This window comes from Papio anubis, chromosome X (genome assembly GCF_008728515.1).
Source record: "Papio anubis isolate 15944 chromosome X, Panubis1.0, whole genome shotgun sequence".
Taxonomy (NCBI): Eukaryota; Metazoa; Chordata; class Mammalia; order Primates; family Cercopithecidae; genus Papio; species Papio anubis.
The window spans coordinates 1,680,792-1,708,235 of NC_044996.1; the positions used below are offsets into that span (position 1 = coordinate 1,680,792).

At 59.1% G+C, this 27,444-nt stretch overlaps 1 protein-coding gene across 5 annotated transcripts; it reads left to right on the forward strand.

The window, feature by feature from the left end:
• The first annotated feature begins 2,345 nt into the window (after positions 1 to 2,345).
• Positions 2,346 to 27,444, forward strand: L1CAM (L1 cell adhesion molecule). 5 transcript variants are annotated; one of them, XM_031660407.1, is made up of 29 exons: positions 2,346 to 2,452; positions 13,026 to 13,209; positions 15,712 to 15,726; positions 16,300 to 16,405; positions 16,644 to 16,846; positions 17,782 to 17,904; positions 18,001 to 18,171; positions 18,462 to 18,573; positions 18,716 to 18,900; positions 19,022 to 19,153; positions 19,293 to 19,436; positions 20,006 to 20,117; positions 20,231 to 20,397; positions 20,500 to 20,656; positions 20,836 to 20,960; positions 21,048 to 21,158; positions 21,405 to 21,602; positions 21,834 to 21,904; positions 22,087 to 22,309; positions 23,111 to 23,226; positions 23,428 to 23,629; positions 23,718 to 23,840; positions 23,934 to 24,107; positions 24,223 to 24,342; positions 24,450 to 24,605; positions 24,917 to 25,051; positions 25,385 to 25,457; positions 25,555 to 25,566; positions 26,038 to 27,444. In XM_031660407.1, exons 2-29 carry the CDS (start codon positions 13,134 to 13,136, stop codon positions 26,267 to 26,269), a joined length of 3,774 nt encoding a protein of 1,257 aa, XP_031516267.1. In that variant the 5' UTR covers positions 2,346 to 2,452; positions 13,026 to 13,133; the 3' UTR covers positions 26,270 to 27,444.

Genomic DNA, 27,444 nt, shown 5'->3' on the forward strand with positions numbered 1-27,444 from the left:
ACAGGGAGCAGGGCTGTGAGAAGCACTTGACGTTGAAGGGAAAGAGCAAGTGCTTCTCATCTGTCTGCTTCAGGTTCCTAACTGCCACCAGCAAAGCACACATGGCAGTGAGGCATGTCTTCTTGTTCAGGGCCAGTCCCTCCTGCTTCTCCTGGGACTTACCCTGCCCTTGGTCTTCTGTCACTCTTGCTTTTGCTCCCATTGGCTCCTCCACCTCATTACACGGAAGTGAGAATGGACATTGTGGTCAAGCAGAAGGGAATTCAAGTCCCAGTTCTGCCATTTACCTTCTGGGCGATCTTGGGTGGGTCATTTGACCTCTCTGGACCTTGGTTTCCTCATCTGTGAAATGGGGGCACTGATAGTGCCAATTATTTCCTGGTTGCATGACTGCCCCTCTCTGGACCTTGGGTACCTCACTGGTAGAGTGAGGATAATAACAGCACTGTCATCTGGGGGAGGTGTGTGTGTGGATGCAATGAGCCAGTGGAGATAAAGAGACCTTCCTAACTGTGCCTGCTGGACCCAGCCCTTGAGCTCTGTGGGCTTTGGTTTTCTCATCTGTAACGTGGGGCGAATGCTTCAACAGACCTCCCCAGGTTGGTGTGCAATTTAAATGTGCAGGAAACGTAATGATGGCAGGTCCATGGCTCTGCTCAGGAAATGTGATGTCGTGTAGTCCTAGTAATGAATTTTTTGTTATCATAAATGGACCCATCACTACACATTAGCAGTAGCATATAAACGGGCTCTATTCTCTGCTTACTTCACCCCTGTCAAAGTCATCATCCTGATGGGCATCAAACCCTAGATTAGGGAAAGGATTTGCAGAAGTTGGGGCTTGGAGAAAAGGCTGGGAACATAGGGAGTGAGTGGAGGCAGCAGCTGGAGAGGAGAGAGGCCTATCAGAGTTCAGATCAGCAAAGGCAGAAAGCTGACCACAGCTCAGTGCCTCATGGAAAACACACCCTCTCCGCCCAGCTCATGGGCCCGCTGGCCTCGTGACCCAGGCAGGCTCAGTTTCCTCTGCTGTCACCTGAAGATGCCCTGCAGGTGCCTCCACTCTGGGAGCAGTCTCCCTAGCTGTCCACCTTCACTCAGGTGCCTAGTCTTGTCCATTTCCCTCCTAAAGACTGGGCAAACATGGCATCCAGACCCTCTCTGAGCACAGGTGGGTCACCGCAAGCTTCCCATTCCAGGGGAACTGAAGCTGGCACTATGGGGGTGGGGCATCCAAGCCAGGATGCCAGGGCTGCTCCCATGTGGGCCCTCCAGGGCCCCACACCACTTGGGGAATCTTGTGAGACTGAGTTGAGGGCCCCTGGAATGCTTCACTGGGCAACAGGCATGCCCATAAAAATATCTTGGCCACCAGAGCTGTAATCTGCCATCAGGGCTCCAGGCCTTCCTAGCCCTGCGGCTGCAGCCAGCTCGCCAGCTCCGGAATTCCTACCCCTCCATTTTGCTTCCTCGCCTGTGAGGTCATGGCCTTGAGCCTAGGAGGGGGCGCTGGGGAGGAGCTCCTTGCTTCTCGATCCTGTGCAGGGCTGCGGGGGAGAGTGGGAGAGAGTGGGGTCGGCGGGAAAGGTCGAATGAGGCCAATCCCGAGGACAAAGAAATAAGACACCGGAGAGCTGGAGGAAAATCTGGGAGTTGGGGGTGGCAGTTCGAGGGATACCCTCTCCGAGACCCTGTCGCCCCTGGACTCGCCTCCTACCCTGCCGCCCGCCTGGGCTCTGGGGTGCGCAGGAGGCCGCCCTCCGCCGCGCCTCCCCAACACGCTGGAGATCGAAGCCCCCGCACCCCTCCCATTAGGACCCGAACTGGGAGCTCAGGATCGGGGGGGCATTCGGGAGAGGTCCCGGGAGTCCTGCCCTGGGTATATGTGTGTGTGTCGGGGGGAGGGGGCGTTACATGCGATGCCCATCGCTGGCCTGCGCCGTCGAGGGCCGGGCCGAGACTGGGGGAGAATCCCCTTCCTTGTCGGACTCCTCTCTCCACCGCCCGGCCCCAGGTCTCTGGGAGCACTCTCGCCCCGCGATTCCCGCTCCGAGCCTTCACAGCGGGCTCCCTTGCGCTGGGGCTGGGAACACTCTCCGGCCGGAGACTCCGGGTCCGCTGGGGAGGGGGTCTGGCGGGACCCGTCGACTGGGATCCCAATGAGCTCCCTGAGTGGGCTGCCCGGGGGCCCCCAGCCCGCGTCGCGCTCGGCTGGAACCAGGGGCTAGGGTGCGGCGGGGCGGGGCGGGGCGGGCGGTCGGGGAGGTGATCTCACTCCTCCCTCCCTCTCCTCCCCGGCGCTCCCCTCCCCCGCCCCTGCGCGCACGCCCGCCCCGCCCCGCCACCGCCGCTGCTGCCGCAGCATCGGCATCACAGACGCGCTCGGTCGGCGGGTCCGAGGCCGGCGTGCGCGGAGGCTGGGCGGGCAGCCCCAGCGGTGGCCACAGCGCAGGTAAGGCGGGCTGGCTTCCCCGTGCGCCCGGGCCGCGGCTGCGATCCCCGGCGTCTCCCACCCCACTCTGCCCGGGGTGCACGGACCAGGGAGCGCCGCCCGGCCCGGTCCGGCCCGCGGTAACCTGCGTTGCTGACGGAGCCCCACCCATGCAGGGCGTCCGGCTCCAGGCACCGCGGGCGGGAGCGGGGCGGGGGAGGGAGGCCGGGTGCCCGAGCCCGACAGGTGTAGGGTACCTGGGCGGCGCCCCATATGCTGGCCTGGGCGAGAGAACAGGGCGGGGGGCGTCAGGTAGGGTCTGTGTGGGCAGGCGGGGGCTGAAGTTGGCGGGTCCCCGTGCGCGTATGCGTGTCTGAGAAAAGAAGCCAGATCGGGCTGAGCGCTCCCTCACCGGCCGCCGTGGGGTGTGGCCCTGGGCGTGGCTGCCCCCTCATCCCCAGCCGAGAGCCCAGTTTGGTTGAAAACCCCGGCTGATAGCGTGGTGAGGGGAGATTGGAATAAGCCGCCCCTGCAAAGCGGGGAAGGGAGTGACGGGACTGGGCGCTGCCTGCCCTCCGCCCCAAGGTTGGGGGGCTTTGTTCTCCTCCTTCTTCTTTCCAAATCCCAGCCTGGGCTCCTCCGGGCTCACCTGAAAACCTGCCGCAGAGCCAGGGGCTCCTCCCTGGAGGCGCAGGGCACCTCTGGAGCCCGTTTCCACAGGCTCTGTGGCCAGTCAGGGCTGCAGTGGGTGAGGTCGGTTCGGGCACACACTGCTGCGCCTCCCGTGCATGGGTGTCCATCAGGTAGGGTCCATCAGGTCGGGGTGAGGAGGGTGGGCCTCACTGGCTCAGACGGTTCCTGCGCATTGCAGGTCTTTTGCCCACTGCCACATCTTCCCATCTCTGTGCGGTTATGGGAGGGGTCAGCGATTCCTATTCCTTCCTTTCCAAGACAGACTTTTGGGGCCTCTTGGTTGGCAGGGATTGCAAAGAACACGTACTACAATCCATTGCCCCCAACAGGGTATCTGGACCCCCCACCTATCACTGCCCGTCTCAGGAAGGCAGGCCTAGAGCCATCTGCCCCTTCCCCAGAAGGAGTGGGGCCTGGCACCCCCTACCCTGCCCTTATTAACCCCACCCTGAAGGCAGGGGCATCGGGGCAGCCCAGTGCCATCTCTGCTGACTCACGTGGCCCTGACATAAATCACTGCAGTCCTCCCTTCTTTCCCCGGGGGCTGCTGCCCAGTGTCATCTTTCTGAGTCGGGGGCCTCTCCCCTCCCATCGGCTTCTTGCTGCAGGTGGTGGGACTTGGCCCAGCCCGGCCTCTTCTCTGGCACAGCTCCCATACAGCCCCGCATGTGCACACCTGTGGGCCCCAGAGCCTTTGAGGACTTAGCTGTCTTGGCCACATGGGAAGTTCGGGGCAGGGTTGGGCCTGGGACCTTCCCACCTCCCTGGCTCCTGGCCATTTCTCTCTGCTGCAACTGAGTCTCTCTCCATATTTATTGATGTTTGTGTGTGTATGATCCCGAAAATAATACATCTTATTGTAGGACACTTGAAATATACAGAAAAGAACAAAAGAAATTAAGAATCGCTGGTGATCTGATCACCAAGAGGGAAACACGTTCAGCACGCCCCAGCCTCCCTGGTTTGCTACACCGCACTCCTAAAAGGCTCCTCCCCCTCCCCTTCCCAGCTGCCAGCCCCCTGCTGAGCATCAGGAGGACAATCAGCGCTTCAAGGTGGCGGGCTCCCCTGCCCTGCAGCCAGTGAAGATCTTCCCTACCCGGGTGCTAAGCATCCCAGCGATGGGCAGTCATGTACTGGGCAGCTGCTCACTGCCAGTGCTCCTTTGGGCCGGGCTCTGGGCTGCCCATGGAAGAGCCAGTGGCACACTGGAGCAGCGTCATCCCTGTCTTCGTGGGGTGTCACTTGTTTCCTTTTTTTCTTGATGATTATCTGAAGGGAAAAGGGAGGCAGAGAGTGAGGAAGGGCCTGGCCTGAAGGCTGCTACAGTGAGCAGGGTGCCCAGGTTGTGCCCCCAATCGGCCTCTCCCAGTTCTGAGCCCTTTCCACCCCTGGACCTACAGCTGGCACCTTCCTTGGCATGCACCTGGCCAGGACTGGCCCGTGAGGGTCGAGGAGACAGGCCTGTGTGCCATACTGGCCAGCCCCCAGCCCAAGGACTTGGGACAGTCGGTCCCTTTCCCATGGGGGTAGGTTCCTTGATCACCAAGATCCCTTTCAGAGCTTGAAATGGCTGCAACTGGGTGCTTTTCTGGATGTGAGGGTGATGTGGCCTTGCAGAGTGGCCCAGGCTCCAGGAGGGCACATTCACGGGAGAACACGGGGTAGCGGTGGGGTCCTGTGAGGAGGTCTGCAAGGATGGGGATTCCAGCCAAGCCCCTGGTCTGCCAGGCTTCCCTCTGTGGGCATGAGTGGGGGCCGTGCCCCCCATCCCCCGTGGTTCAGACAGTGGGGGACGCAGGGGGTCTGGATGCCCCTCTAGGGTCCCCAGCAGGGTGCTCATTGCCCTGTCCTCTGCCCTCACGATGGGCTGGGGTTGGGTCCCTGGGTGGGGCCATCTGGAATGGGCCTGCAGCATCCCTGCCCTCACAGTCGCTCTTACTTGCTCTGATCTGGCCCATCCCGGACACCTCCCTCTCCTGCTTCCCCCGCCCCGCAGCTCTCTCCTCTGAAGCCTCCCACGTCTCCCTGCGCCCCACCCCCAGGGCCATCACCTTCCCCCTCCTTCTAGGAAGAAGTCTGCTGCTGCCAGGGATGGGGTACACCACTCCCTGTCTCCTCCCTCTGCCTCTGCCTGCCTGGCCCTCCCTCCCCTCTTCCCCCTTCCTGTCGGGGCTCTGCTCCATCTCTCTGCTTACCCTTTTGTCTGTCTTCCACCACTCTTCTCCTCTCCCTGTCCCCCCTAGCTGCCCCTGCCTCACCCTTGAAGGCCCTGAGGTTGCGCCCTGTCCAGCAGCCACTCAGCACCCCTCTGCTGGACTCTATGCCTTAGGGTTGGGCCCAGACCCCCCACGGGGGCCTTGTCTGAGTGGAAGGCTGGATGGGGGGTGCCTGGTGAATACCAGCCAGACAAGCACTGGGGGAGGTAGCCTGCCCAGCCTGCTTCTTCCCCAGATATCAACAGGGTCTTTGTGGCTTCCTGAAGGCTGTGGCTGGAAATAGAGGGAGGAGCCGGGAAGGGTCTGGTCGTTGTTCTTTCTAGAAGCTTTTCTTTGTCCAGTGGCCCCCTCCCCAGGCCCCCGTGTTCTTCCCAGGTTGGAAAGCTGCAGAGGGAGTCAGCAGCTCCTGCTCATCTAACTGGCCCTTATGCCCAGCAGGGGCAGCTGCGCGGGCCAGGGGTTGGGTGGGGCAGGAGGGTGGCAGCGTCCTGGGCTCCATGCACTTGGCCAAGGAGGACTTCTGAGCCCGTCCATCCCAGTGTGAGTCTGAGAGTGGAGCTTGAAGGAAAGAGACTGAGTCCCGGGAGCCCCTCTGCCCCCAGCCCTCCAGCCAGGCAGTCTTCCTATCTGCATGTGTGGGGTTTGTGTCTCTGCTTGTGTTTGTGTATTTGTGTGTGTGTAACTTCCAGTATTCCTGTTTGTCTGGGTGGGGTCATATATTTGGCTGCATGTATGTGTGTGTTCATGAGCCAGCATGCACACAGATATTGTCATGTGGCCACGTGGGTCTCCTCAGATGCCCCAACAGGGCCTGTGCTGGGAAGGGGTGGGGCTGAGGGTGGCGGCTGCAGTGGTTGGAAGCAGCGATGCATGATATGGGGACAGAGCCTCTGGCCAACCCAGGCTGTGCTTCAGTGGGGGGGGGGGGTTCCCTGTGGCCCTCTCCCCCAGCCATCTGCGTCTGTGTTCATGACTTAGGAATGCCCAAGCCCTGGGGATCACAGAGGCTCCATTGTCTGCCCCCGGGCTTCCTGTGTCCCCCTCTGCCCTTTAACCCTTTGGGAGTGGGGCCCCTGGAGGGGGCCGATGGGGCCTGGCAGTGTCTGAGCTGTTTCCAGGCACCTCCACCCCGCCCCCTCAAACCAACACAGGCTAGGTGTTCCAGGACTGATGTGGGCCAGGGCCTCTCCCTGCCTCAGGCTCGACTCCCTCCCTGCTCTGCTTTTCAGGCCACAGCCCCAGGAACTGGATGCACTCTGTTCCTTCTGGCCTGACCCCTGAAGTCCCCTCTAGTACTAGGGTTATCCTAGCTCACTGAGGAGGCCCGGGGCTGGAGAGGAGCCCTATTTTTGCTGCCACCGCATTTCTCTGGCCTTCTAGGGGTCTGGGAGGCTGAAGCCTTGCCACCTGCTGGGCATCAGTATCCCCTTTGACACAAGAATGGGTCTAGTGCTGTCCCTAAGTGCTGATTGGAGACAGGCCTCTCTGGGAGGGTTCTGGAGCCTCTGGTTGCAAGAAAAGGTCCAGATTTCAGACAGCAGAAGAGGGGACCAAGAAACCAGCCTGTTCCCAAACCCAAAAGGGAAAGGAGTTGGCCTTCTCTTGGACTGAGTACCTGGGTGGGGGACTTGGGGGTTTGTTTAGTGTCAGGCTTCAGCTCTGTGCTGAGACGTGATGTTGATCACATCCTTCTTCCGCATGGCCTCCATCCCAAGATGTCACTCCCTGCCCCCTACATTTGCCTGCCATCTGCCTGGCAAATAAGCCCTCCCCGTGGGGCAGGATGGCTTGGAGGCCATCCTTGCTCAGGCCACTGGTCCCCTGGGAAGCCTAGCAGGCACACATATTAGGATGCCAGAGCCTCTGAGAGGCAACTTGGGGAGCCACCATGCCCTCTAGAACCCCACCCCTGCTGAGAGCCAGTGCCAGCTCTGTGATCTTGGACACAGTTTCCAGTTTTCTGAGCCTCCGTTTCTCATCTGTAAAATGGGGATGATGATAGCACCTCTCTCCCTGGGGCAAATCTGGGGAGGAGATGAGTGGATGTGCTTGGAAGTGCTCATGAGACTTTCTGGTATGTGGTAAGTCCACGCCGAGGGTTGATTTAATAGAACAGACCACAGAGGGATGTGATTGCGGGGATGGAGTGGGGCTCCTCCCTCCCTTTCCCAGTAGTCAAGATCATCCTCCCTGCACCCCCACAAAAGGTAAACCTCTGTCTCTTCTCCCCATCTTTTAAGGAGAATGGTCCATGACAGGTGAGCTGTAGTTGCCTTGGAGACTAAAGCCTCAGGCGAGATGAGGGGGCTGAAGGCTCACTCTCTGGGGGGTACCCCCTTAGGGAGGGGTGAGGTGGGGAGTGCAGGGACTAAGTAGCAGTCATAAAGGACTTCTGGGCCCCCAGGTACCTGTGGGGGCTCCCTGGAGCAGCCCCCTTTATGTGCTGTCTACATAACACATAACAAGGCTTTCCTTGGCTTCCCCACCTCTGGCTCCCCCACCTCTGCTACCGAGGGACTTGGGCTGCATCACCATAGAAACCTGCCAGCCACAGCCTCGGGGAGGGCCAGCGGGAGCCTTAAAGGGACACAGTGCAAGGGGTGTAAGTGACACCCACACCATCATATACACACCAACAGGCACAAAAGACCCCCAGGCTCCCAGGCCTGCAAGCATATGGGCCTAGCACCACACTCTGACCCTGTCATGTGCCCTGTGCTGAGCCCCCAGCCCCACCCCCACTCTGGCCCATTGGGTCACCAGGCACCATGTCCCCAGAAGACAAGGGCAGGAGAAGCTGGGGAGTCTCTACTGTGCTGTTGAAGGGCCCTCTTGTTGCTTCTCCTTTGAGAGGAACTCCAGGCAGAACCTGAGAACTGACAGGCAGGTGTGCAGGGCACATGTGCAGGGCACCGCTGGAGGTTCCCTTCCCAAGGTGTGTGGTGGTGGTGGTGGTGGTGATGGTGTGTGTGTGTTTTCAGAGAGGAGGCAGCCACCCCAGGTCTAGCCAGGCTCCACGACCTCCCAGGTCCCTCCCTGGCAAGCTGCTTCCCGTCAGACAGAAGCAGGCATTTCGGAGCAGAGGACAGAGGACTCCCTGAGGGACCTGCGGTCATAGTGGGAGGCCAGGTAGGGTGGGATGGGGCGAGGTTCTTCTGGGGCTGAACCCCTCCCTGTAGGCTGCTGGGCCTGACCCTTGCCTCCCTGGTCCTTTCCCACCAGGGAGGATGGGTTTGGGACCGGACTTACTCAGGAACGGTCCCACCTTCAACTGCCCCAGCACAGCGGCTACTGTCCACTCAGTGCATGGTCAGACATGATCACTGTTGGCCTAACACATGTGTGTCTCCTCCAGCCAGGTGGCCGCTTACTCCCAGCCAGCAGCAATATTGGAAGGCTTCTCTGGGGTCTTCTGGGTGCTTTTCCCTCTCCCATCCCTACCCACAGCAGGAAACCCACCACCTGTTCCCTGGCTTGGCATGGGTCAGCCAGCAGTGCACCATTCATCCTGTCTCACGGCCGTCCCTTGCCCAGTGCCACAAGTGGGCAGGGCCTTGATGCTCTGTTGCGTGGGGCTTTGTAGGCTCTTCCGGCCCCAGCTCACAGCTTCTCCACCCTCTGTCTGTCTCTACCCTGCTCCCAGGCCAGCATGACGTCCACACTTGGAAGCCCCTCCACTGACCCAGGACCATCTTCCTTCCTCCCCGCCCCTTGCCTGGCACAGCCCCTAGGGACAAGGATGCTGTGCAGGCGGCCTGTGCGCACGCGCACGTGCACACGCCCACCCCCACCCCTCACTCTTCTCGCTCTTTCTGCCATTTCTCAGCAGCGCTCTCTGCGGCTGCCTCTCACCCTTTGTGCTCCGGTTTCCTCTTCTCTCCCTTTCCCTGCTGCCTGGGTCTCCGTTTCTGAATTTCCCCACCTCCCTAACCGTCTCCATCGTGGTTAGCGCTGTCTTCCTACATCTGTCTTTGTCTCCTGCTCCCTCCTGCCTCTTCTCACTCTGTCTGTCACCCTTGGCAGACCCGGCCTTGGCTCCATCTGTGGAACACATCCCCTCCCCGCTCCTTTGCCCTTGGTGGTGCTGGTGGGGGGTAGAAGGCCTGCTGAGCTGACAACCCTAGCCGCTTGCTCTGTAATTGCCTGAGGAACGGTGAGAGATCAGAGACCCAGCAGCAGTGGGAGGGGAAGAGGGAGCGCCCCCTCCCAGCTGTTATGCCTCGCAACCTTCTGGCTGCTTCCTGCCTGTCTCCAAGTGCCCAGGGCGGTGGAAAGCTGGGTGGAAAATACTGGGAGACCAAAAAAGAAGTTGGATATGAGCCTGTGGGAAGATAGGATAGCGCCGGGATGGGGCAGGGAGTGGGGACCAGGGGTTTGGGGATATTGTATTTCCCCTGAGTGTACATGCCACACACCATTCCAGGATTCTAGATTTGGAGGACAAATAGAGGAACTTGCGTGGCAGAAACCATCAACCTCCAGAGCACCCAAGCCTCTGATATGCAGGAGGGCCCTTCTTTGAGCTTCTCCTTGCTCCAGTTTCCTCCCCTCCCCCTCCCAAGACCAATGCTCAGAGCTCCCAAGGCTGCTGTTTGATCATCTGCTCTCTGATCTGAGTCTCCTACTGCTCCTACAGGCCTTGAAGTTGAGGCCAGTGCTGCCTGGGGCCTCCCCTGATCCACTGGCTTTGTGGGGAGAGGCTGGGGTGGAACAGATCCACTGTTGCTCCTCCCTTCTGGGCCCTGGTCCAGCTCTTGCAGGTTGGGAATCACACTTCTTACCCTCCAAGTCATCTCTTGGCCTCCAGGCCATGCATGCTGACCCACCCTGCTGCTTCTCCACCACCCTCTGCAGCAAGCTCCTGCCCAGAGTCCCCACAGGATCTGCTGCATTCACAGCTCTTCTTGGGTGACTCTGTTACACAAAACTGACAAGGCCCAGAGCCTTAGCACAGCATGGCTGACTTCTCTACCATCCTTTCGGTGTTCCTGCTGAGACTTGGTACCCGCTTTGATAAGGTCCTGGCTGGGCAGAGGGAGGATGTGCAGTATGGATTAAATGAAAGCGTCCAGTCTGGGACTTCAGCCTCCAAGCTCTGTCACCTAACAACACCTTTTCTTGCCTCACCTGCACTTTAACCACTTCCTGTTTGTAATTGAAGTGGTCTGGCCACTTGGGAGTCTGTTTCCTCTTCTTGTCATTGTCAGAGGAGCTCCCTCTTTCAGACCCTTAGTCTTTGGGTCCACTTACTTGTAGGTGGATGTGGACATGGTTGGTGTGGCTTGGGTTTGGGGTGGACACATGCAGCAGTTGAGCTCTGAAGACTCAGACAAAGACCTAGAAGTTGGGACTTTGAGACACACAAGAAGTGTCAGAAACACTCTCACAGAAAATGTCCTGGACGGGCGCGGTGGCTCAAGCCTGTAATCCCAGCACTTTGGGAGGCCGAGACGGGCGGATCACAAGGTCAGGAGATTGAGACCATCCTGGCTAACACGGTGAAACCCCATCTCTACTAAAAAAATACAAAAAATTAGCCGGGCGTGGTGGCGGGCGCCTGTAGTCCCAGCTACTCGGGAGGCTGAGGCAGGAGAATGGTGTAAACCCGGGAGGCGGAGCTTGCAGTGAGCTGAGATCCGGCCACTGCACTCCAGCCTGGGCGACAGAGCAAGACTCCATCTCAAAAAAAAAAAAAAAAAAAAAATGTCCCAGAGCTTGTCCTGACCCCTGTCCTGACCCTAACCTGGAGCATCTGGAAGGGAGGAGGCCTCAGTGGCCTCTCTTGCCCCCAAGGGGGATGAGGAGCAGCAGGGGGGCTGTTTTCCTCCTTGCTCTCATCTCCCACACCAATTCTCGAGGGAAGGCTTCCTTCCCCATTCCCTCTTCCTTCCTCCCTCCCTCCCTCCCTTCCTTCCTTCCTTCCTTCCTTCCTTCCTTCCTTCCTTCCTTCCTTCCTTCCTCTTCCTTCCTTCCTTCCTTCCTTCCTTCCTTCCTTCCTTCCTTCCATGGAATTTCTCTCTTGTTGCCCAGGCTGGAGTGCAATGGCGTGATCTTGGCTCACTGCAACTTCAGCCTCCTGGATTCAGGAGATTCTCCTGCCTCAACCTCCCGAGTAGCTGGGATTACAGGAATGCACCACCACACCAGGCTAACTTTTTCTTTTTGAGACAGAGTCTTGCTCTGTTGACCAGGCTGGAGTGCAATGGCACAATCTCTACTCACCACAACCTCCGTCTCCTGGGTTCAAATGATTCTCCTGCCTCAGCCTCCTGAGTAGCTAGGATTATAGGCATGCACTGCCATGCCTGGCCAATTTTTTTGTATTTTTAGTAAAGATGGGATTTCACCATGTTGGCCAGGCTGGTCTCAAACTGCTGACCTCAAGATCCGCCTGCCTCAGCCTCCCAAAGTGCTGGGATTACAGGCTTGAGCCACCGTGCCCGGCCCTAATTTTGTATTTTTACTAGAGACAGGGTTTCACCATGTTGGCCTGGCTGGTTTTGAACTCCTGACTTCAGGTGATCCACCCACCTCGGCCTCCCAAATTGCTGGGATTACAGGCATGAGCCACTGCGCCCGGCCTTTTATTTTTATTTTTATTTTTAGACAGAGTCTCACTCCATCACCCAGGCTGGAGTGCAGTGGCACAGTCTTGGCTCACTGCAACCTCTGCCTGTCAGGCTCAAGTGACTCCCGTGCCTCAGCCTCCCAAGTAGCTGGCATTACAGGCATCCACCACTACAGCTAATTTTTTTTTCTTTGCTTTTTTTTTTTTTGTATTTTTAGTAGAGACAGGGTTCCACCATGTTGGCCAGGCTGGTCTCAAACTCCCACCCTCAAGTGGTCCACCTGCCTCAGCCTCCCAAAGTACGAGGATTACAGGCATGAGCCACCGTGCCTGGCCCTTTCTCCATTCTTTCTTCATTTTCTTGAAACTATTTTGTGAAATGCAGCCATCTTGGGCCCCTTTCCTCCCTTCTCTATCCCATTTTCCAAGCCCCCCATTAGCTTTTTAGGGCTGTACAGCACCCAGGCATCAGTTGGCTCTGAAAGCTATAGCAACGTGACTGCAAGAAGAGTTCTTCTTTACATATATGTGCATACAGAGATAATAGATACATGGATTCATCTCCACAGATAGATAAAGACACACGTAGCTAGCAGACTTGTGTGTTGATTCCCTCAGGCACACATACTAACACACCCACTCATGAGTGCAACCCCTCCCAGAGAAGACACGCCACAGAAATACCAGCTCACATTCAGCTCACTCCCTGCATGCAGATCTACAACCACACACATGCCCACGGACACCTGCTCACAGGCACATGCAGACACATACGGGGATGGTGTGCACACAGTGGCCTGTGCCATGCATAGGGGAGCTGATGGGGCAACAAGTTGGTGCTGGGTAGGCAGCTGGCAGGAAAGGTGCAGACAGAGAGTAGAGAGGGAATAAAAGGCAACCTGGAGGCCCAGCCCGGGCTATCTCTTCTAGATTTCTCCCTCCAAGGTGGGGAGGGGTGCGGATGGGGAGGGGACGGCTGGAGAAGCCGGCCAGCTGGGGGCGGGGCTGAAGGCGGGGCCAAGAGCCCGGGCTTACCCAGATGTTAGTCACTAACGTCCTTCCGTTCTCTCGTCTCTCTTCCCCCACCTTTCCCTTCCCTTCTCCCCTCTCCCAGTGCCCCCACTCCCAGCTCCCGCCCCAAGCCGACCACAAGACCCCTTCCCCTGCGACCGGAGCCTGAACCGAGCCCGGCTGGCTGTGCTGCGCGGTGCCGCCGGGAAAGATGGTCGTGGCGCTGCGGTATGTGTGGCCTCTCCTCCTCTGCAGCCCCTGCCTGCTTATCCAGATCCCCGAGGAATGTGAGTAGCTGAAGGGAACCTGGGCGCCTCCCCTCGCCGCTATGTTGGGCCCCTCTTTATCTTCTGCCTCCTCACCTTCTCCTTGTTCCGCACTCTGACTCCTCTCCCTGGCCTTTCCTGGGCATGGGGTGGGCAGGACACAGCCAGGACGTTGGGTACCCCTGGAGAGAAGGGCAGGGTAGAAGGTGCGGGGCGTGTCAGCACCATGGACAGGGACAGGCGCGGCCGGCCGTAGCGATTTCAGCACCAGGGACAGCGAACCCGGCACAGGGCCACGAGGTCTTGGGCCTCCTGCATGCTCTCCTTAGCCGCCCCATCCCTGCCCGCCCCACTCCGACTCCTCCTCTTCCATCCCCCACTACAGGGGTGTGGCAGCAGGAGAATGGGGCTGTCCCAGCCCTCAGCTGGTTTGTGCAAAGGCTTGTGTTCAAGTCTTGTCCCCGTTTCTCTTTCTCCTCCTGGGCCCTTGGCCACCCTGTCTCTGAACTGAGACAGGAAAAGGTGGCTTGAAAAATCCTGGTCCCAGCTCAGCAGCCTTCTGGACCCTTTTTCGTGTGTAGTTATTTGGTGGGGATGGGGGCAGGGCTGCTGGAGCATGTGTCTCTGGTTGTAACATTTGTTGGGGGCAAAGCAGATTGGGGAGTGTGGCCATAGGGTTGTGACTAAGCATGGATACACTGTGTATTTCTGTGTGTTCTTGTGATTGACTGAGTGTAGATATTCGTGAATGTGATTTTGACTTCCTTACATGGGTAACTGTGTGAGTCACTCTGTTACTTACTGGCCAGGTTTGTGGAGGTTGGGAGGTATTTGATCACGACATTTGATTGCAGTGGGTCATGTGTATGTGTGAGTGGGGCTGAATGTGAGTACACACTTGCATGTGGGGGGTGTTACTGTGATGGTGTCTTCTCTTTAAGTAGCTGTCAGGCTGTGTGAGGGGCATGTCACAGGGCATCATATGTGAGGGCATTTGTGTCTCTTGAGCTACCAGGCTCCAGTCCCTTCCCAGCCTCATCTTGACACCTTTGTCTCTGGACCTGGACAAGGAAGAGGCCAGTGTCACTGAGAGATTAGTTGGCGGATAGGGGTTGGGAAGACTGTCTGTACCAGCAGTGGGACAGGGGCTGCGAGAGAGAGGCTGGGGAGGCACCTGGCATTGGGAGGCAGTGAGGGCTTGGAGGAGGTAAAGAGGCTGGCCCCTTAGGCACATACATGGAGGGCCAGGGCCATGCAGACTCCCCTGGCACAGATGCATATGGGCACATGCACACTGGTGCATGAAGACAAGCCAGGTACAGGGATAAAGGAGCAGAGCCACTGAGAGGCCACACAAGTGGAAACACATACCAGTGAGGCTTTTAGACACAGAGGACACAGAGGTGGATACACAATATAACACTGTACAGTGGAATGCAAGCTGTGCATTCTCTACAGAAAGATGGGAGTGGGGAGAACAGAACTAGGCCAAAGGCCATGGCAGCTCCAAGGCTGCCCTGGGCACTGACCAGCACTTGTTCTTGACCCTGATATGGCACAGTGGGCAGTGGCAGGCAGCCGGCCCTCCCTGTTGGAACCTATCTTCCATCTCTCCCTCCCAGCCACTCCAGCCTGCTTTGTCTCTTTTCCTGCTTCCTCCACCTAGTTGGCTTTCTGCATCCTGTCATCCCTGTCACCATCTCCCTCCCCAGCTCAGGGCCCTCTGCAGTGTCCCCAGGGAGCCCCCTCCTCCCTCCCTGGACCTTCACACTGAGGTCTTCTGCAGAGACAAAGCTTTCAGAGGCAGCCTGCTGCTCCCTCCCTCCCTCTTCTCCCTTCCTCGAGGCCGCCCTGGCCAGTGCTCTGCAGAGTCCTGGGGCTGGGGCAGCAGCTCTGGCCTCTGCCCCAGAGAGCTTGGTGACTGACTGGGAGGAAGGAGGGAGAAGAGGAGGGCTGGTGCCAACCCCGCAGGCTATGGAAACTCAGAGGCAGCAGGGCCTTTGGGATAGTTTTCAGGGGGAGGGGGCAGCAGGGCTCTGAAGGCTGGGCCCTGGTAATTGAAAACACTCAGCTGTGCTAATTGGATTAGGAGGGAAGCAGGCTGGAGCAGGGGAGGGTGCCTTCCAAGGCATCCTGAACGGGTGGGGTCAGTTCTGCAGGCCCTGCCAGGCCCTGCCAGGGGGCTGCAAGGACGCTCCTTATTAAAGGCAAGAATTTCTCTCTCCCTGTCTGCTAGAGCTGGAGGCATGGCCTGGCTGCCTCTGGGCTACATATCCCGTGTCTATCCAGTGCAGCCCCTCCCCCTGGGCATTTCTCTGCCCCATCTCCCTGGGCTTGACCTGCCACTGCTCCAGCCCAGCGTGTGCCCCCTTGTTGCTACTGCCAGGGCCTGTTCTACTGCCATTCCCTCTCCACCGGGGGACTGCAGAAGCTTACTATGTCCCCTGCCATCTGCCCCACTCTGGGGCTACCTGTCAGTATTTCTCTCCATTCCCTCCCTCACTGCCTGCCTGGATTTCTCAGATGAAGGACACCATGGTAAGTTGGGGAGGGGTGAGAGTGTTTCCAAGAAGGCCAAGAAGAGGGGTAAGGGGGCCCTTGGCTGAGCCTGCATGCCCGCCCTCCTGAGTGCCCGGGTCCTGCTTGGCTTTCCTGAGCACCATGTGCTTCTCTCACCTGTGCAGGGCTGGCTTTGTTCTGCCTCTGCCCCAGCCTGGGTACTCTGTCACCCTCACTGTTCCTCTCTGCCATTCTCTCTGGTCCCTTCTCCCCTGTCTGGGGTTTGTCCTTCTTGGTTTCTGTGTCTTGGCTTTTGTTATCCCGGCTTCTTTCTGTCATACGCTTTTTGTCTTTTTCAGGCATCTCTTTGTAACTTCCGTGGCTGTCCCCTCTGTCCCTGCCTCTCTTTACATTTTTGCATGTGTCCCTTTCTCTTTCTCCCTCTTTTCATGTCCCACAAGCCTCTTTTGTTCTTCCCCTCCATTCATCCCCCTGTGGCCATGGGGCCTCCAAGGGCTCTGGACCCTGCTTCCCTCACGATGGGACAGGGGCCGAGGCTATGACACCAGCCAGGCAGCACCCTCACCACCGCTCTCTCCACCCTGTCTCCAGTGATGGAGCCACCTGTCATCACGGAACAGTCTCCACGGCGCCTGGTTGTCTTCCCCACAGATGACATCAGCCTCAAGTGTGAGGCCAGTGGCAAGCCTGAAGTGCAGTGAGTGATCTCTGCCGTCTCAGCCCCTGTTGCCTGCCACTGACCCCGGCCTTGTGCCTCCCTGAACTGCCTAATTTCTAAGCCCAGAAGCCCCAAACCTTGCTAATCAGCCCAAGTCCTTGCCATCTCCCAGTCCATCCCCTGGGGGCCCTGACTGCTTGCACCTGTCCCCTCCAGCCTGTTCCAGCCCCCGTTGGGTTCCAGGGCCTCAGGCCTCTGGGCCTTTTTCCGCCCACAGGTTCCGCTGGACGAGGGATGGTGTCCACTTCAAACCCAAGGAAGAGCTGGGTGTGACCGTGTACCAGTCGCCCCACTCTGGCTCCTTCACCATCACAGGCAACAACAGCAACTTTGCGCAGAGGTTCCAGGGCATCTACCGCTGCTTTGCCAGCAATAAGCTGGGCACCGCCATGTCCCATGAGATCCGACTCATGGCCGAGGGTGCGAGGCGCTGCAGGGACCAGGGAGGGCAGGTCCCGGAGCTCGTGTGGGAGTGTGGGCTGGAAGCTGCTGTCTCTCAGCTGGTTGTCTCATGGCGAGGGGCCTGGGTGCCCTGCCAGCCTTCCACCCCAGCTTCTCCCCTGGCCCATCTTGTTTCTTGTGCAGTCTTCTCCTTCTTTACCCTGTCTCTGTCTCCATTGCGCTTCCAGTCATCTCATGCCCCTTCACTCCCTCAGGCTTTCCTGGTGCCTGCTTCATGGCTGGGTGGGAAGGTGGCGGGGGTGAGGGGCTGGCTGGCTGCAGTCATCTCTGTCCACACCCGCACTCCTTAGCAGGGCCCCTCTTCTCTGGCTTTTCCACTTGGCTCTCCATCTCTCCCTCTCCACCTCCGACTTGGTTTCTCTTGCCCCACGGCTCTGTCTTGATCTGTGTCGCCTTTTCCCTGGGGTTTTCCCTTCGCATTCCATCCTCCCTGAGCTTTCTGCCTCCTGAGCGCTCTCCTCTCCCCTCCCCACCCCTCTGGTTACCTTGGGAACCGTTGCCATGGTTTCTGTGTCAGGATGATGGAAGGGTCTGTGACTCCTGCATCCCTCCACAGCTCCCCTCCCCCATCACTGCACCTCAGCCTCAGCCTCCCCCCACCCGTCTTTTCCTGGGGTGGGCAGGGAGAGTTGAGAACCATGGAAGGTTAACCCTTCCTGGCCTCCTGGCCTCCTGCTCACCCTGGCCTCCCTAAGTGCCAGTCTCTGCCATGAGCCCAGAAGGTATCCAGAGTGTCTGCCTCCTTTTCTGTGAACTTTCTCCTGGCCTGACCCTCTCGCCTTCTCATCCATCCCCAGGGTAGCCCACCATCCCCCCCCCCCCCCCCGCCTCCCTTCTCCTGCCCAGCACCATCTGGGCCAAGAGGAGAGTGTCAGCCCGTCTGTCCCTTCTAGGTGCCCCCAAGTGGCCAAAGGAGACAGTGAAGCCCGTGGAGGTGGAGGAAGGGGAGTCAGTTGTTCTGCCTTGCCACCCTCCCCCAAGTGCAGAGCCTCTCCGGATATACTGGATGAACAGCAGTGAGTGCCGGCGAACAACTGCCTCATGGGGTCGGGGTGTTAGCGGGGGTGTCTTCCTGGATAGGGTCATGACCTCAGCCTCCTTTCCCCCTGCAGAGATCTTGCACATCAAACAGGATGAGCGGGTGACGATGGGCCAGAACGGCAACCTCTACTTTGCCAATGTGCTCACCTCTGACAATCACTCAGACTACATCTGCCACGCCCACTTCCCAGGCACCAGGACTATCATTCAGAAGGAGCCCATTGACCTCCGGGTCAAGGCCAGTGAGTCTCAGAGGCTCTGCACCCTCTCCCTGACTCCTTTCACCCTCAGGCATGGCCCTTCCCAACATAGGTCCATCTGACAACTCCAGGCTTCCTCAAGAACAGCTTGGCTCCCACCTCTACTCTGCCCAGACCCCTTCCCAGGCGTCGAGAGCAGAGACAGCACACTCTCCTTCACGGAGGAAGAAACAGAAGCCCCAGGGGCTGGCTGGAGTGTTAAGTCCCTCAGCCTTGCGATTTTGGGGTGGAGGGAAGAGTGGGCAGCCCACCCACCCACTTTCTCCTGGCAGCCAACAGCATGATTGACAGGAAGCCGCGCCTGCTCTTCCCCACCAACTCCAGCAGCCACCTGGTGGCCTTGCAGGGGCAGCCATTGGTCCTGGAGTGCATCGCCGAGGGCTTGTGAGTCTGGGCACCCAAGGCAGGGCAGATCAGGGTGGGGCAGCCCTAGCGGGGAGCTCAGACCACTGCAGGGTGTAGGGGGCTGGGGTGAGTGGCCTTGTCCTCTCTCCCTTCTGCTCTCTTCCTTTTGCCTCCTGGGCAGTCCCACGCCCACCATCAAATGGCTGCGCCCCAGCGGCCCCATGCCAGCCGACCGTGTCACCTACCAGAACCACAACAAGACCCTGCAGCTGCTGAAAGTGGGCGAGGAGGATGATGGCGAGTACCGCTGCCTGGCCGAGAATTCACTGGGCAGTGCCCGGCACGCCTACTATGTCACCGTGGAGGGTATGGACCTCCTGGGACAGTGGCCCATGATGCCCACTGTCATGGGGGAGGGGAGGGTCTTTGCTGGGGCAAGAGCCGGTTGCCGGCTGCGGGCTCAGGTTGGCTCTCCCCTTCTTCCTAGCTGCCCCGTACTGGCTGCACAAGCCCCAGAGCCATCTATATGGGCCAGGAGAGACTGCCCGCCTGGACTGTCAAGTCCAGGGCAGGCCCCAACCAGAGGTCACCTGGAGAATCAACGGGATCCCCATGGAGGGTGAGCAGGGCCTCAGGCAGGAGTGGGGAGTGTGGTGAGCCCTGGGCGCTGTAGGGGAGAGGAAAAGGAGGGTGAGAAAGGGCCTCAACTCAGCTCAATGCCGGGCTGGGGCCCACGGGCACACCTGCTGCATGCACAGAGTTAGCCAAGGACCAGAAGTACCGGATTCAGCGTGGTGCCCTGATCCTGAGCAACGCGCAGCCCAGTGACACAATGGTGACCCAATGTGAGGCCCGCAACCGGCATGGGCTCCTGCTGGCCAATGCTTACATCTATGTTGTCCGTGAGTACCCTCCCTTCCTTACCTCCTAACTCCCAGTCTGTCCCTGCAGCCCACTGGGCCAGGCCACCAGAGTGACTCAGCTGGCAGCTGACGTGTCCTCGGCCTACCAGGCTGGCACCGGCCTTTCTCCTTGCTGAGACCCTTCACCCCATCTCACTCAGCCTCATGATAGCCGAGGGAGATGTAAGAGGGGAAAGGCCTTGTCACTGTGACTGAGTGGAGGCTCACCACGGACAGGATGTGACCGAGGCCAGCCCAGGTGGCACCTCTCCTGGAACCTCAGGGAAGGCTGGGGACCAGGCCAGGAAGGTTTTTGGGGAGAGGTGACTGTCAGTTAGGTCTGGAATAACGTAAAAGTTGGGTGGCTGCAACCAGAGGCGCATCTGAGGCAGAGGGCAGTGTCTGAAGGCAGAGAGAGACGCAGCCTGGCGGGGGCCTCAGCTGGGAGCAGGGAAGCAAGACTTGCAGGGCTCTTGGGGGCCTGAGGAAGCCGTGCAGAGGGTCCCTGGCTCCTGGCCCAGCTGTGGCCCCAAGTCCCACCCTGTTTCCCGAGACTGTTCCTCCCCTAGAGCTGCCGGCCAAGATCCTGACTGCGGACAATCAGACGTACATGGCCGTCCAGGGCAGCACCGCCTACCTTCTCTGCAAGGCCTTCGGAGCGCCTGTGCCCAGCGTTCAGTGGTGAGTGTCTTGTCCCGGTAGTGGTGAGAGTCCTGTCTCAGTGGCCAGGGAGCCAAGGAGGGCAGGGAGCCCAGGCCAGCCAGTCAGAGCCAGGCCCACCCTGCTCCCTCCAGGCTGGATGAGGATGGGACAACAGTGCTTCAGGATGAACGCTTCTTCCCCTATGCCAACGGGACCCTGGGCATTCGAGACCTCCAGGCCAATGACACCGGACGCTACTTCTGCCTGGCTGCCAATGACCAAAACAATGTGACCATTGTGGCTAACTTGAAGGTTAAAGGTCAGGCTACCCTGGCCACATGGCTGGCTGTGCCTCTGGGAGGGAGGGTCCGGGCCCCTGGAGGACATCAGAGTGACTTCCTCACGTATGCATTACCCTCAGATGCAACTCAGATCACGCAGGGACCCCGCAGCGCAATCGAGAAGAAAGGTTCGAGGGTGACCTTCACGTGCCAGGCCTCCTTTGACCCCTCCTTGCAGCCCAGCATCACCTGGCGTGGGGACGGCCGAGACCTCCAGGAGCTTGGGGACAGTGACAAGTGAGGACAGTGATAGTGAAAGGGGGCAGAGTGGGAAAAGCTGGAAGTCCAGACCTTCTGGCCTCATGCTTGCTTTGAGGGGGAAGGCTCTGACAGGAGTGGGGAAAGAAGGCAGGAGGCAGGGATGAGAGGGGAGAAGAGCCCAGATGGTAGGAAGGACAGACATGGCTCCTCCACAGGTACTTCATAGAGGATGGGCGCCTGGTCATCCACAGCCTGGACTACAGCGACCAGGGCAACTACAGCTGCGTGGCCAGCACCGAGCTGGATGTGGTGGAGAGTAGGGCACAGCTCTTGGTGGTGGGTAAGTCTTAGGGTGGAAGCCTCCACTCCAGAAGGCCAGGGCTCACATCGCTGGGCCCTTTCAAGCACCTACCCTCCCCACCCTCAGGCAGCCCCGGGCCAGTGCCACGGCTGGTGCTGTCCGATCTGCACCTGCTGACGCAGAGCCAGGTGCGCGTGTCCTGGAGTCCTGCAGAAGACCACAATGCCCCCATTGAGAGTAAGAGGCTTGAGCTCGGTGCTACCCTACCATCACCTCTGCCAGCCCTGGCCCCTTCTGGGGTCCTCCCTCCTCCTGGAGCCTTCCTGGGGGGACATGGCTTGGGGAGACTCACGGTTCCTCATGGGAATCTGGAGATGCCAGTTGGCCTGGGTACTCAGGGACCCAGATTGTACCCAATCCCTCCACAGCCCTTCCCCCAAAGCCACACGCCGATCACTTCATTGCTGGTTCACTTCTTGGCAGAATATGACATTGAATTTGAGGACAAGGAAATGGCGCCTGAAAAATGGTACAGTCTGGGCAAGGTTCCAGGAAACCAGACCTCTACCACCCTCAAGCTGTCGCCCTATGTCCACTACACCTTTAGGGTTACTGCCATCAACAAATACGGCCCCGGGGAGCCCAGCCCCGTCTCTGAGACTGTGGTCACACCTGAGGCAGGTGAGTCAGGTTGGCACCCACTCCCATGCCACCTGGAAGGGGCTCCGGGCTGTGAAGGGAGGGCTGAGAGAGGTGCCGTGCCCAAGTTCCTCTGCTTCCAAATTTCCAGGGGGAGTGCGAGGGGACTGGACTCCCTTGGTGCCAGAATGAGCCGTTTGTTCCTTGGTCCTCAGTCCTCATGGTTCTCCAAAAGAGGCTGCAGCATTGATGTGTTAATACATTCCTTTCCAGCCCCGGAGAAGAACCCTGTAGATGTGAAGGGGGAAGGAAATGAGACCACCAATATGGTCATCACATGGAAGGTGAGAGTCCCTGGGCTAAGCTGCCTGTGGGACATGAGGCCATGACCTGGGTGTCTGTTGCTCCCCCTTGGCTGTGCAAAGGAAGGGGCTGATGTCTGGGGATGCCAGTCTGCGCTGGGGGGCGGGCCAAAGAATGCTGATGTTCTTGGCCAACCAATTCCTCTTCTGCTGGCCTCCTCCAGCCGCTCCGGTGGATGGACTGGAACGCCCCCCAGGTTCAGTACCGCGTGCAGTGGCGCCCTCAGGGCACACGAGGGCCCTGGCAGGAGCAGATTGTCAGCGACCCCTTCCTGGTGGTGTCCAACACGTCCACCTTTGTGCCCTACGAGATCAAAGTCCAGGCCGTCAACAGCCAGGGCAAGGGACCAGAGCCCCAGGTCACCATTGGCTACTCCGGAGAGGACTGTGAGTATCTGGCAGGCTCCTTCGCCTAGGGTGGAGCTCGCCTGCTTCCACCCCAGCCCATGTCCACACCTCTCCGCGCTGGTGTGCGCCTTTCCTAAGGGTGAGGATATTCTCTTACATAACCAGAGCGACGTTATGAAATTCCCCACACTTCACATTTCTATAATTGGCAGCAGTATTCCAGTTGTATCAGCCAATGATGCTTCTTTCATTTCCTTGAATCTGGAACATGACCAGATGGTAACTGGAAGTACCCGGTCAAGTTTTTTTCTGGTTTCTCCTTTTTTTTTTCACTTTTTTTTTTTTTTGAGATGGAGTCTTGCTCTGTCAGCCAGGCTGGAGTGCAGGGGAGCGATCTTGGCTCACTGCAACCTCCACCTCCCGAGTTCAAGCGATTCTCCTGCCTCAGCCTCCTGATTAGCTGGGATTACAGGCACCTGCCACCACACCCAACTAATTTTCGTATTTAGTAGAGATGGGGTTTCACCATGTTGGTCATGTTGGTCTCTAACTCCAGACCTCAAATGTTCCACCTGCCTCTGTCTCCCAAAGTGCTGGGAATATGGGTGTGAACCACCACACCCGGCCATGGTTTCTCCTTTGTATAAGCTACGATTTTCACCTTTGCAACTAATAAGCAGCCCAGGGAGAGATCTTGAGACCATGCAAATACACCTCTCCTCCTCAAACTGTGCCTCATAAAACTTCCGAATCCATCTTCTCTGTGTTTGGGGGCTTGGGCCTGGCCTCAGGGCTAGGGTGAGAGCTTGTGGCTCTTTCCAAGTCACTGGTGGTTTCCAGATCCCCAGGCAATCCCTGAGCTGGAAGGCATCGAGATCCTCAACTCAAGTGCCGTGCTGGTCAAGTGGCGGCCGGTGGACCTGGCCCAGGTCAAGGGCCACCTCCGCGGATACAATGTAAGGGTTGAAGGTGTGGGGGCCCGGGAGGGTGATCACTGAGGTAAAGTGACAGGACGGTGAGGGGGCTTTGCCACCTGTCAGCCGCTCTCCTGGAAGACTTGGGTTGAGAAGAGGGTCCCCATCAAGGGTGGTGGGCGTGCGCTGGGGGCCCTGCTGGGTGCCTTCTGCCCCTGTGAGGTCTCCTGTCCGCATGTGCAGGTGACGTACTGGAGGGAGGGCAGTCAGAGGAAGCACAGCAAGAGACATATCCACAAAGACCATGTGGTGGTGCCCGCCAACACCACCAGTGTCATCCTCAGTGGCTTGCGGCCCTATAGCTCCTACCACCTGGAGGTGCAGGCCTTTAATGGGCGGGGATTGGGGCCTGCCAGCGAGTTCACCTTCAGCACCCCAGAGGGAGGTGAGTCCTGCACCCCACGCCTCATCCCGTACCCTCCTCCCCAGACCTGGGCGAGGACCTACCTGCCACTCGGTTCTGTGCCCTGCAGTGCCTGGCCACCCTGAGGCGTTGCACCTGGAGTGCCAGTCGAACACCAGCCTGCTGCTGCGCTGGCAGCCCCCACTCAGCCACAACGGTGTGCTGACCGGCTACGTGCTCTCCTACCACCCCTGTGCGTGCACTGCCCCAGTAGGGAAGGGAGGTGGAGGGGCCACGGGGAGGGGGCAGAGCTGCAGCCACAGCCAACCCCTGCCTGTCCCCACAGTGGATGAGGGGGGCAAGGGGCAGCTGTCTTTCAACCTTCGGGACCCTGAACTTCGGACACACAACCTGACCGATCTCAGTCCCCACCTGCGGTACCGCTTCCAGCTTCAGGCCACCACCAAAGAGGGCCCTGGTGAAGCCATCGTACGGGAAGGAGGCACTATGGCCTTGTCTGGTGAGACGGAGGAATGACCTGCCAACAGGGATGCCCTGGCCAGCCGGGTCCAGGAGGGAGGGCCTTAGACTGCCTGGCAGCTGCCACACTCTCCTCGTGCCCCTGCATCCCCCAGGGATCTCAGATTTTGGCAACATCTCAGCCACAGCGGGTGAAAACTACAGCGTCGTCTCCTGGGTCCCCAAGGAGGGCCAGTGCAACTTTAGGTTCCATATCTTGTTCAAAGCCTTGGGAGGTAAGCGTGAAAGGGGGCCCTGGGGCATGGTGGGGAAGGGGGCTCTGGGCCAGAAGGGCTGCCTGGCACTCCAAGTCACCCCCGCTGCTACCTTCTTGCCTTTGCAGAAGAGAAGGGCGGGGCTTCCCTCTCACCACAGTATGTCAGCTACAACCAGAGCTCCTACACACAGTGGGACCTGCAGCCTGACACTGACTATGAGATCCACTTGTTTAAGGAGAGGATGTTCCGGCACCAGATGGCTGTGAAGACCAATGGCACAGGTGAGGCGCCGGGGGCCCGCCATTGCCTGCCAGGGAGGCATGGAGGCTGCACAATTCATGCCCTTCTGTCCCCTGAATGACCACTACTGCCCAGGCCCCTCCACGGCTCCTGTCTGCTTCTCCTCCCAGAATCTGGGTGTCCCCAAATCAGCCCCCTTTTGTACCCTTTCCGCAGATGCCCTCTTCACTATCTCCCTGTCCCTGTCACTCCTCAGCCCCCCAGAGGGCCCCGACTTTAAGAGCATACTTCAGGGCCTCAGGTCGGGTTCTGGCTTGGGCGGCAGCACGGGGGGCTGGTGTCTCACCCTCAGGCCGCGTGAGGCTCCCTCCTGCTGGCTTTGCCACTGAAGGCTGGTTCATCGGCTTTGTGAGTGCCATCATCCTCCTGCTCCTCGTCCTGCTCATCCTCTGCTTCATCAAGCGCAGCAAGGGCGGCAAATACTCAGGTAGCCTCTGAGCCCCATGTGAGTGGGGTGGAGCCGAGGGTAGAGAGGAGCACCTCACCCCTTCCACCCTTCTGCAAGGCCTCCTGGATTCCCCGAGCCCCCCACAAGACGACAGGCGCATGGTGGGGGCGGGCAGGGGGATCATCCTCCTAGGCCGGGGTTGGGGCCACAGGCAAGTGGTGGCCGGACCACAGGGGACCAGTGGTTTCTTTCAAGGCCTGTCGCCTCTGGACGCTGTTGAGACAGAGTGCTGCAGGTGCAGGGCGTAGAGGGGCCTGGAGCCCTGGGTCAGGCTGGGGTGGGAGAAGAAGCTGTCCCTCTCTGTGTCTCCAGTGAAGGATAAGGAGGACACCCAGGTGGACTCTGAGGCCCGACCGATGAAAGATGAGACCTTTGGCGAGTACAGGTGAGCTGGGGCAGGAGCGGGTGCTGGCACTCAGCTCCACCCTGGCCTTCACATCTCACCCCCTCTCTCTCTTCTCTGTGCTGCTGGGTGACTTCAGGTCCCTGGAGAGGTAAGGCAGGGGTAGTGGGGAGGGGCCAACAGCAGGGACTCCCTAAAGACAATGTGTGCCTGGTGTGCCATTGTCCCCTGGCTGCCGGTGCTCTGACAGGACTCTCACTTCCCAGTCCCCAGGCCCGGCAGCTCCTCATTTCAGGGAGAGGCCAATACACCCCAGCCCCTTCTCTCCAAACAGATACCTTCACTGCTCCCATCTCCCCAAGGGAGGCCCCAGACAGTTTCCCAGACAGGAACCAGGCCCTGTAATCCCTGCTGAATGCACACTTGCTCCCTCACAGTCCCCAGGATCTGGGGAATGCCCAAAGGTGACAGCTCCAGACCTGCCTGCCAGGGTGGCCGGAGCTGCTCTTCCTGAGCGCATTCTAAGCAAATGGAAGGCAGGCGGGCGTCTGCCTCACCCCCAGCCAGGCTCCTGCAGGGGCTCGGCAGTGCTCTCACTCACACCTGCCTTGTGCCTCCACAGTGACAACGAGGAGAAGGCCTTCGGCAGCAGCCAACCATCGCTCAATGGGGACATTAAGCCCCTGGGCAGTGACGACAGCCTGGCCGATTATGGGGGAAGCGTGGATGTTCAGTTCAACGAGGATGGCTCCTTCATTGGCCAGTATAGTGGCAAGAAGGAGAAGGAAGCGGCAGGGGGCAACGACAGCTCAGGGGCCACTTCCCCCATCAACCCTGCCGTGGCCCTAGAATAGTGGAATCCAGGACAGGAGATGCTGTGCCCCTGGCCTTGGGATCGAGGCCCCTTCCTCTCCAGCCGGCCCATGGGAGGCTGGAGTTGGGGCAGAGGAGAACTTGCTGCCTCAGATCCCCTTCTTACCACCCAGTCCCCACTTTATTGCCAAAACCCAGCTGCATCCCTTCCTGGGCACACGCTGCTTTGCCCCAGCTTGGGGGCAGATCTCCCACATGTCAGGGGCCTTTGGATGCTGCCTTGCCAGCCCATTTGGGCAGAGAGGCTGTGGTTTGGGGGAGAAGAAGTAGGGGTGGCCTGAAAGGATCTCGAAAATGCTGTCTTTCTTGCTCCCTGACTGGGGGCAGACATGGTGGGGTCTCCTCAGGACCAGAGTTGGCACCTTCCCCCTCCCCCAGCCACTCCCCAGCCAGCCTGGCTGGGACTGGGGACAAAACTCGGTGTCCCCACCATCTGCTGTCTTTTCTTTGCCATCTCTGCTCCAACTGGGATGGGAGGTGGGCAAGCTGGCCGCAGGGGCAAGGGAGGCCATCTGGAGAGCCCAGAGAGTCCCTCCACCCCCGCCGCCAGCATTGCACTCTGGCAGCACCACCTCTTCCTGCCGCCCAGCCCGCTCCACAGCCGGCTTTCAGGAGCCCCAAACACACGCTGCCTTCGGTACCCACCAGACAACATCCAAGTGGCCTCCGTCACTACCTGGCTGCGGGGCGGGCACACCTCCTCCCACTGCCCACCGGCCGGCCTCTTCCAGCCACCCCCACTTCCCAGGACCCCTTAGCAGCCCTGCCCTCCCCCACTTCCCATTGTCTGAACAATTGTCTTCCTCAGCCTCCTCCTGCCCCCACCTTGGGAATGTAAATACACCGTGACTTTGAAAGTTTGTACCCCTGTCCTTCCCTTTACATCACTAGTGTGTAGGCAGATGTCCGAGTCCCTAGGTGGTTTCTAGGATTGATAGCAATTAGCTTTGATGAACCCATCCCAGGAAAAATAAAAACAGACAAAAAAAAAGGAAAGATTGGTTCTCCCAGCACTGCTGTGCCCCTGTTCAGCAGCCACAGCCTCCCTGTATGCCTGTGCTTGGTCTACTGATAAGCCCTCTACAAAAAACAAAAGTATATATATATATGTACATAATATCAGAATTATAACAGGCAAATAAAACCTGAAAATCAA

Coding starts and splice junctions, on each gene's coding strand:
- L1CAM (XM_031660407.1), top strand. CDS start 13,134: ATGGTCGTGGCGCTGCGGTATGTGTGGCCTCTCCTCCTCTGCAGCCCC. Junction 16,847..17,781: donor GATCCGACTCATGGCCGAGG/GTGCGAGGCGCT, acceptor TGTCCCTTCTAG/GTGCCCCCAAGTGGCCAAAG. Junction 24,606..24,916: donor TGTGAAGACCAATGGCACAG/GTGAGGCGCCGG, acceptor TCTCACCCTCAG/GCCGCGTGAGGCTCCCTCCT.